Source organism: Temnothorax nylanderi, unplaced genomic scaffold (genome assembly GCF_030848795.1).
Source record: "Temnothorax nylanderi isolate EJ_2023f unplaced genomic scaffold, tnyl_v1.0 TNYL_tig1178_pilon, whole genome shotgun sequence".
NCBI classification, from domain to species: Eukaryota; Metazoa; Arthropoda; class Insecta; order Hymenoptera; family Formicidae; genus Temnothorax; species Temnothorax nylanderi.
In genome coordinates, this window is record NW_027250240.1 from 1,379 (window position 1) to 11,879 (window position 10,501).

The window sequence follows — 10,501 nt, forward strand, 5'->3', positions numbered from 1 at the left end:
ATTTATGAAAAACACAAGCTTTATATGTATTTACATATATATATATATGACAGCTCTAATACTTTCAGGAATAGGCCAGCCATCTTGGCCTTGTGACGTCACGACTGAAAATCCCAATAGGGAACAGTTCAATATTAATATATGAAATTTATTAACATATGTAATTTATTAATACAGAATAGACGAACAGAGAAATAGCGCTAAGGAACAGTGATGAAATTTTATTCTATTTCTGTATGCCATATGCACAATGAATGTTTAATATTAACATCCCGCGGAAAAAAGTTAAATATAAACTTTATATGGACCTTAATAAAATCTCCATTTAAATTTTATTTGATTTAAATTAATGCTGAATAACTGCATTAATATAGCTCATATTTGTTCTATATATAAAACTTAATTAAGAATATAAGAAGAAATGCCGATATACATTTCGATTAAAAATCTCGAACATATGAATACATGTCGTATATTCTTAATCGACGTGTATACTCGTACGTATGTTTCGTAGTATACAAAGTATATATACGTACTTCTTATAGATCATTTCATCATCAAAATATTCGTATTTAATTTGGCTTAATAAGGATTTAATTAGCTAATATATTCAATTTAAATATTAATCTTATTGAAACCATATATGAAATTAATAATAAATAAAGAAACAAGCTCGTATATATATAACAAAGAGATAAAGGTTACCGGCCAATAACGAGCAACAAGGATGTCAAAATTTAAAAATGTATATTATTAACAATGTTAAAATGGGACGTTTCGGCAACACCGTGCCTTCATCAGCCTAATTAATTACATTAAATAAACGAAATAAACGAATAATCAAGAATCACATCTTTCTACATCCAAAAAAGTACGGTAATAATGTTATAAAGTCACAATCGCTGTACAAATACGGTCTTTAGTCCGAAGATGAGTAAACGAGGATTATCGTGATATTGTTAAAACGAAACAAACCAGAATCGAAGCGCATTTTTAAAACACTTGCTTAAAAGTCGGAAAGGGTCCATGATTTATTCCTCAGTCGACAATGGGAATGAATCGAGTCAGTCAGCGAAGTCTGCACGTCACACAGTGCGGCCGAAGCCCGCATTGTGCGGCCAAAAGTCGAAAAGTTAAGGGAACGATCTTCAATTTCGTATTAGGGGGTTTTTGGGGTCGCTGATTACGAATCCGTTATCAGAATTAAAAAATTCAAAATGGCGGATCCAATATGGCGTCGTGTTATACGAAAAAACTTGTCAAAAATAAAAAAAATTTAGCAATTGGTCTAAAACTTATTGTTTTGTGGTTATTAGGGTCTGTGATTACGAATTTATCAAAAATGAAAAAATTCAAAATGGCGGAATGCAATATGGCGATACACAAATTTTTATTAAAATTAAACAGTAATATACAAATTAATGCTGGGTCTACAATGCGAGTCTCATAGTCGCAAGAACGGTCGTTACATTCTTTATTTCCGGTCTTAAGACAGTCGTATTCGTAGTCGCTCGAGTTGGTTCAATTCCAACGACTACCTATTCCAAGTATTCCAACGACTACCCACAATATATCGCTGCGACGGACCAGATTAGCGGAAAAATAGTACGAAGGGGGTTTTTTCTTTTTCCCTCGGCTCTGAGGGGTGTAAGGTAAATAGTGCGAAGAAGGGAAAAAGGTTATGTTTATTATTACGAGTTCCGAGTTTGCTCTTTATGCGAGTCTCATAGTCGCAAGAACGGTCGTTACATTCTTTATTTCCGGTCTTAGGACAGTCGTATTCGTAGTCGCTCGAATTGGTTCAACTCCTATTCCAACGACTACCCACAATATATCGCTGCGACGGACCAGACCAGCGGAAAAATAGTACGAAGAAGGGAAAAAGGTTACGTTTACGAGTTCCGAGTTTGCTCTTTTAAAATATGGATTTGTATACTCAATATGAATATTTGGAGACGGATGAAGAGGAGATAACTGAAGAAAATTCGGACCAAGTTCCAACAACCGTCTTGGAAGACATTTATAATATTGATAAAAGACTTCAAGATGACTTGAACCTGATTGCGGTTGTTGAAGGCAATCCTAGACTTTATGCCAAAGGAAAAGCGGGTTACAAAAATGTACAAGAAAAAGAAATGGCATGGGTTTCTATTGGTAAAGTCCTAAATATAAGTGGTGAGTGCCAGTTTTTTGTGTATGCAGGTTATATGTAAGATCATGTCACTGTGAACACATTTCATTGATTTTCCTATAGGATCAGATGCGAAACACAGATGGGATACGCTACGAAATCTCTATAGTCGCTCAAGGCGAGAACTATTAGCGTTAGCAGAACAACAAGGACGGTCAGGTTCAGGGAGAGATAATGTGTCATATGAAAACTTGTTGACACCACAAAGCATGGCTATTCATCGTTTCATGAGTCATCTATATATTCCACGAAAGTAACTAAATACTGATTTTGACATTTATTTCATTCTCTGATTTATTTCATTTATTTCATTCATTAAATTCTTTATTTCCAACTGTACAATTGTTCCCTTATTAATTTAGGAAAATTATGTTATAGGACACTCTCCAATTATACCAAATCTATGTCATCTGCATCATGCACTTCTTCGTCTGGTTCTAAAAATATACTTCCTCTCAGGCCTGTCTCCAAAGTCTCCAAGTCGTTTTTGACAAAGCGTCCACGACCTATACCTATTTCAGATTCAGAAGAATCGGCAACATCATTAACAGATTCGCTAGACGTTCCTATTTGTAAAGAAAACTTTGTTGACAACATTTCTAAAAGTGAGTGATCAAATCATTTTCCAGAGAAAACTCAACTTTTGATTATAAATGCTCTTAACATCTCTAAAAAAATTTTAGATAAAGAAAGTATTGGTGGTCAAGCAAGTGACTGCTCATTCGTAGTACCTAGTCCAGATATCAAAAAAAGAAAGAAAACAGATCTCGAAATAGAATCTGTGATTAAAGAATCATCAAAGTCAATAACTGCAGCTTGCTCAGCTTTGCCAACCTTCCTGCAGACACAGAAGAATGCAACTTCCAAGGCAGACACAGAAGAAGATGAAAGTTTAATGTCATTCTTGTCACATGGGTTAAAACCTGTGCCTGTACAACAGAAAATAAGATGCATGATCAAAATATTAGAGGTATTGGAATCATTTCAACAAAAGTGAATAACAAGACTGCGTAGTTATTACGAACAGAAAGCACAAAAACATATTATTCTGTTATAATGTTTTAGAGCTTTATATAAAATATTGCAATTTTAAAATGCAATTTTACTAAAGAATCTGAAAAGGTTTTAATTTTTTTTAACTCGTGATATCGACTGTGATTTTATTTTTTATCATAATTATTGTTTATATTATTTTAAGTAGTCACTAGTCCTTCATATGTCACAATATTTTAATTTTAACAGTGATTAACAAATAATAGAAGTCATTGGGCGTGTTCAAAACAAAGCGGCTAGTCTGCTCGACGAGACATTGAATGTGATTGATTGGATTTACAAGAAAAAATCAATCATATTCAATCGCTCGGCGAGCAAGATAACTGCTTTGCCATCTTGAACACGCCCATTGTCTCTCACTATATAGTTATGTATGTTTTATCAAAATCATTATTATCGCACCATATGTTAATCTTGACTAATCATCGCATTACACGCATGTATTTCGGATTATTTGTGCAAATATTTCATATAAAAGATAAGGAATTGAGTTTCTCCCTGTTCCACACTCAGAGAAAATGACAGTGGTAGCAATTACATATACATGACAATTATGTAAGTTTTATATATACATTGTCGAGTGTATATTTGTATTTTCTATGCCTTTTTCTGAGTGCAACGATAAGATCAAATACTAATTGCTATTATAGGCATAAGAAAAGGGAGAAAAAGCGAACAGATACATAAGCGTTGTGAGAAGCAGAAACGGAGTAATCGTCTTTAAAAAATACTGAAGATTAATGTGATGCAATGTCCTTTATATTATAGTTTTATAATTAGTGGATATACGTGATACCGAGTATCTATGATGCGACGTAATGCAAGCAAATGCAATTATAATTTTGTTTGTCAAAAACGTTGAATTTTTGAGACGGTTTATATATATTTTCATATATATTTGTTGTCGATTCTCGTATAAAGCTTTTTATTTTTGAACTAATCTCTATAATTATACACCACGCATCATAGATATTCGGAAAATATTTAATCAACGGCATTCTTATATTGGAAGCGAGTCGAAATATTTCACAAGTATGTAACGAGAGTATAATTCAATTAAGCAAAATTGCGTATCAGGATATAACTGGTACTAAGAAGATATTCTTCTGCAGATGTAGTGTAGACATTTCATATTTGAGACTGCGAGAACGAGATAAAGAGTCTGATTTTATAATATTAAATTTATAAGTTAAAGAATGATTTTTGTTTCGTATAATAATGTTGTGTAAGAAAGTTTGTGTTCTTCTATGTGTTCCTATAGGAAAAATTAAAAATTAAATAAAATCATATTTTATACAAATTATTGTTTTATTTTTAAACATCCTTGCTAATCACAACCGTTCACAGACATGTTTATAGTTCTTTTACTTTATACATTTATGAAGAGTACATAAGAATATATAATGTATGTACAGACAGAAAGACTTCGAGAGATGCAACGATTTAGCATGCCTTCTTTTAGATAGGATAGGATTTATCGTGGAAATCCACTCAATTTTTTTTAATTCCTGAGCTTCTCTTATAACTACCGTCTTCTTGGATTCACCAACAAAGTATAGTGATATATTTTTCTCCCAGAGCAGCTTTAAATGTTCTAATAATAATAACAGTACACATGAAGCTTCTTAATAAACACACTTGGCTTTAGCACATTCTTTTTACTAATTCTTAGAACTAAAAAAAAAGATAATATAATAAATACATTAAAATAAATAAAACCGAAATTAAAATTAATTTACATTAGTACAAATGGGCATAAAGCAATAGAAGTTTAGTGCAAATTAACAATAGCATATTGCATGTCCTAAGTAGGAATATTAATGTTATAACCCCTTAATGCACAATCAAATTGCCAGTCAACTGCCCCAATGTTTGTCATAAAATATTCTCGCAGTATGTCTCGCTGAGCATTTGAAGTGTAAGCAGCTCGGTTTGAGCCAACTTGACCAATACGTACAATATGAGATCCTAATTCTTCATTGCGCCATTGCCCTGGAGTAACAATGCCGTTACTTTCCTGGTCCACTAAACATGGTGGACAGTACTTGCGTTCATTAGAGGACATAATATAGTTGTGCAAAACAACAAGGACAAGCACAATTTTATGAGCAGTTTCTTCTTTGCATTGAATTGATCTCCTTAAAATTCTCCATCGAGAAACAAGAATTTCGAAGGCATTTTCAATTGTTCGCCTTGCTCTGGACAAGCGATAATTAAAAATTCGCTGTGAATCACTGGTTAGTGATTTTCTTGAATATGGTCTCATGAGATATGATTTAAGGGGGAATGCTTCGTCTCCCACCAAAGCACAGGGCAACAGAGTCGTTGTACCAGGCAATAATTTTGGAGGTGGAATATCTCCTGTATTAGATTCCAAACTTTCACCAAGATTACTGTTTGCCCATACCCCACCATCACTGTTGGAACCTGCAAAACACAATTTCAATTAACTCTTGCATTCGGTACATAAGAAAACATGCTTGAGATTCATATTATGTATATATATATATATATATATATATATATATATATAATATATATTACCATAGTCACCAACATCAATCCAGATAAATTTATAATTGGCATCACAAATTGCCATCAGTATAAAACTGAAAAATCCTTTATAGTTATAATTTAAAGAATTACTGTTTGGTGGGGCTTGAATAGTGATGTGCTTTCCATCTAGTGCGCCTAAACAATTAGGAAAATTCCATTTGTCCCAAAATTCATCAATTACCTTTTCCCATGTCTCTTGCGAAGGTTTCGGCAAATATCGCGCATGAAGAGCTTGCCAGATTGCATCACAAGTCTCATATATGATTTTGTATATAGTTGATTTGCCAATTCGGAAATCCCATGATTTTGATCTGGCACTGTCACCATGAGCAAGGAATCTGGAACAATAAAAAAGAATATTATTCAACAAATATTCAATAATGTAAGCCAAATTAACTCGAAAAGAATATGATAAATTTCATTTACTTACAAGAGAGTCGCGGCTACTCGTTCATTCACTGAAATAGGTTTTCGTAAACTTCTCTTTGTGAGAAAAGGCCTGACAAGATGGCATAAATGATCATATTGGGCAGGTGTCATTCGTGTCATTTCAAAGAATTCTTCATGATCTGTCTCATACGCTTCTTTGAATTGATTATTGAAATATCTCAAATCACTTCTGGATCTATTTATTGGTCTTACCCACCATCTCCTTTTATGTCTCTTTCTCAGATATAAATATATCGATGTCAAATGCAAATATACACTCGATAACAATAAAATGCTAAAAATTGCGCGTGATTCCATATTCATAAACGGACAGATAACCTCTCACTATCATGCACGAACTTCTGTATTCTGATTGGTTATTATGTTACAACCTAGCGACTTGCGACAAGCTATGTACTTCTTCTTCTTCTTATATTTGCATTGGCTCCTGCCTCTAGTACGAGGACAATATGGCCAGCATTTACCCCTGTTTGCGTAAAAGTCTGAATGACTGTTAGCGTGGCAAAGTCTAAATGGAAATCACTAAAAAACTGAGTGAGAATCAATGCAGACAGTATCAGTCGCAATACTTAAAAAATTTTCGTTCCGGACAAAACACGTCCGAACAGGTCCGCGCACGTTGAGCGAATGCAAACAAGCTATGTAGACAAGCATCATGACATGCGACTCTGCAATTTTAAGACTGCGACCTAAAGTTACGACACTGCGACCGCATTGTAGACCCAGCATAAGAGTTTTGAACTGTAATGTAATATGCATAAATAAACTTATTATATAAGATACACTTAAATTCTACGTTTACAAAATATTCCCTACGCGTAGCTACGTAAAAAAATGTATGGCTCTGAAAAAAAATTATATTACAAGAAATTGCAGTCTCGTAAAGCCACCTTGAGTCGAAGTACTGAAACCTAAAAAACAAATAGCACTGTTATAAGATAGTTATAGGAAATATGTTAATACATCATATAAAATTTGTAACTTAAAAAAATTAAACAACAAATCTCTCTCTTTCTCTCTTTATCTCTTCTTTTTGCTTTCTGTATTATATTATACATGTATATTTCTGTTTTTCTATTTCGATGCTTCTTTTTTTCTTTCTTTTTCTCTTAATTTTTTGATTTGTATGCTTTATTTCTTTCATTTATTATTATAACTCTTGAAACGAATATCCTACTTTATTTTTGAAAAAAATTCATAAAAATTCAATAGGCCGATATAGGCAGCTGAATTTTGTTTTATTCAGTAAATAATACTTTTATGTATAACCTCCAAAAAATTTTAAAACAGCATTTTACGGCAATCTATTACTTTTTTATCTAACAATTCAAATTTTCTATTTCTAACAATTTTCTATTTAACAATTAATTCCCAGAAATTTTTTCACATATTTTACTAACCTTCAGATGTTGATTCCATTTTGTTCCGCTTGATTTTCTTTACTTCAAAAACTTTCACACGTTCGTAACGAAAGCGTCCACCGTCCGCTCTGTATCTACAATAGTGCAGCGCTCGACGAAGGCCACATTCCGACTGAGATTGAGGAGAGGATTTAGGGAAAGGAACGTTACTGTGAACGGTTTTCGTTTCTTAGGGGATCCCTTTAGCCAACCCAATGATGAAAAAACCCTAACTAGAAACTTTTTTTTTTCGACTTTTGGCCGCACAATGCGGGCTTCGGCCGCACTGTGCGTCACCATAAAGAGTCAACAGTTAACAGTTAAAAATAATGCGTCTGAACTGTAATAATGGAAATAAATGTAGAATCAATTAATAATGTTTTCCAGTACCGTAATGTAAAACCGTGTAAGAGACAATAAGTGTAATACTTATACGTACTGAGAATAATGTGAAATCAAGCTGTAATGTTTACATGTACCGTTCGTTTATTTAATGTAATTAATTAGGCTGATGAAGGCACGGTGTTGCCGAAACGTCCCATTTTAACATTGTTAATAATATACATTTTTAAATTTTGACATCTTTGTTGCTCGTTATTGGCCGGTAACCTTTATTTCTTTGAAATTAATAAGTTGTAAATCTTAATCAAATTTCATTAAATTCAAATAAGACTTTTATATGTTCTTAATATGTTGAATTCAAATAAGACCTTTATATGTTCTTAATAAGTTCTAAATCTAATTTAAATTTAATTAAATTCAAATAAGACCTTTATACGTTCTTAATGAGGCTTTTAAGGCACAGCGCACCTGGGGCTGGATCCTTGAATTTATTTGCAAGAAAAACGTATGCAGAAATTCTGCTCTTATAGAAAAGTTGCAATAGGGGGACTTCCGTTTCCGGTTGGTTGGGTGCGAGACGAAGAATTTGGTGTGTGAAAAGCGGAGTACGAGTGTGAGAGGTGGAGTGAGAGAGAGAGAGTGTGACGAGCGAGGGGAGAGATCGGAGAGTGAGAGGGAGGGTGTGAGAGTGGAGGAAGCGTGGAGGGTTCAGTGAGAGAGCCCGGAAAGGCAGAGGAGAAACAAGAAGGTTGAGGTTAGAGAGGCAGACGTGGAAGGAGGAGAGTATAGAGCGCTAGGGTAAAGCTAGGGAATTCTGGGGAGTTCGGGAATAGCACGGGGAAGCAGTACGGCCATAGAGTAGGAGGATAGGAGATGGCACAGTTCGCGGATAAATTAGGGAAAGAGAGACGCGGTAGTACGGGGAACATAGATGAGTTTTTCAAGAGGAAAAGGGATACAATGGAGGAGGGGGCTGAGAAAGGAAAAGAAAACAAAGACCTTTTTAAGAAAAGCAAGAAGGTTGAGAGAACGCCGCCAGGGGGAGGAGATATGGATACGAAAGGGTTGCTGAGAAAATTAGGAGAGGAGCTGAGGGAGGGGCTAAGGGGGGTGAGGGAGGAATTAAAAGAGGTGGCGAAAGGGAGGCAATGGTGGAGGAAGTGGAGAAGATAAGGAACGAATTAAGAGCGAGAGAGGAGAAAAGGAGCATGGAGAGAGAGGAGTTCAAGAAGAGAATAGAAGATTTGGAACGAAAATTGGAGGGGATGAGGATGGAGTTAAAGGAGGGAGGTCACGATGGAGGAAAAGGTGCAGAAGGAAGCGGAGGAGAGAGAAGGGAGGAGGGGAGGGAGGAGTCTGATTGGAAGGAGAGGGTAGAAAGGCTGGAAAGGAGGTGTGAAATGAAGGAGAGGGGAGAAAGGAAGAGAAACATTTTAATAAAAGGAGTAAAAAAGGATGCGGGAGGAATGAAGGGGGGAATAGAGGAGGTGATGAAAAAGATAGGAGTGGAGGTTAAGATAGAGGAAATTAGAAAAATAGATGCGGGAAGGAGAGAGAAGGGAGGTATGGTAGTGGTAAGAGTAGGAAGTGAGGAAGAGAAGTCAAGAATAATGAGAAATAAGTGGAAATTGAGAGATGGAAGTACTTGGATAGAGGAAGATTTAACATGGGAAGAAAGGAGGATTAAATGGAGGGTAAATCAAATTGCGTGGAAGGCAAGAGGAGAGAGTAAAAGAGTGCGGATAGGACAAGGAAAGGTATGGATAGAGGGGGAGTGGTGGGTGTGGGATGAGGTAAGAGATGTGCTCAGGGATAGTAGAAGGAGGTGTTGGGAGGCGGGGCAAGGGAGAGAGGAAGAAGGCAAGAGAGACGAAGGACAAAAGCAGGGGGAGTAGAAGAGGGAGAGGGATCGGATAGGACAGAGGAAAGAGAAGTAGAAAAAAAGAAGGAGAAGAGGAAGGAAATAGAGAAAAGATTGGAGAGGAGAAGGGGGAGGAGGAAGAGAGGGGGGAGAGAGAGGAGGGAAGGAGAATATTCAAGGTGGCGGAAGATAAAGAGATAGAGGTCAGAAGGAACGAGGAAGGGGGGAGAAGGACGGATTGGAGGATAGTATTCTGGAATATAGCAGGATTGGAAAATAAAGATAAGGAATTCTGGGAGGGGCTGAAGAAGAAAGATGTGATAGTCTTGACGGAGACGTGGATAGGAGAAAAGGGCTGGGAAAGAGTAAAGGGTAGGCTGCCAAAAGGGTACGAATGGGGAGTGCAATGTGCGAAGAGGAAGAATAAAAAAGGGAGAGCGATGGGAGGGATGTTAATGGGGATGAGAAAAGGTTTAAAGGAGAAGGGAACTGAAATAGAAATAAGTAGGGAGGGACTGATAGTTGGAAAGGTAAGGATAGGTGGGGAGAGCTGGAGGTGTATGAAAAGAAGGAGGAAATGGAGGGGATCATGCAGGATTTAGGACAAATAATGGATAAAAAAGAGGAAGGAAGGTATACGATAATTGG

At 35.7% G+C, this 10,501-nt stretch overlaps 2 protein-coding genes across 2 annotated transcripts; one reads left to right on the forward strand and one right to left on the reverse strand.

Annotated features, from left to right (window-relative positions):
* The first annotated feature begins 1,922 nt into the window (after window positions 1-1,922).
* On the forward strand, window positions 1,923-3,188 carry LOC139786875 (uncharacterized). The gene is made up of 4 exons (XM_071725995.1): window positions 1,923-2,175; window positions 2,255-2,444; window positions 2,570-2,796; window positions 2,875-3,188. The coding sequence occupies exons 1-4, from the start codon at window positions 1,923-1,925 to the stop codon at window positions 3,186-3,188; spliced, it is 984 nt and encodes a 327-aa protein (XP_071582096.1).
* Window positions 3,189-5,048: 1,860 nt separating this feature from the next.
* Window positions 5,049-6,340, reverse strand: LOC139786876 (uncharacterized). The gene is made up of 3 exons (XM_071725996.1): window positions 6,231-6,340; window positions 5,789-6,138; window positions 5,049-5,671 (listed from the first exon to the last, which is right to left on the reverse strand). Exons 1-3 carry the CDS (start codon window positions 6,338-6,340, stop codon window positions 5,049-5,051), a joined length of 1,083 nt encoding a protein of 360 aa, XP_071582097.1.
* Window positions 6,341-10,501: the final 4,161 nt, after the last annotated feature.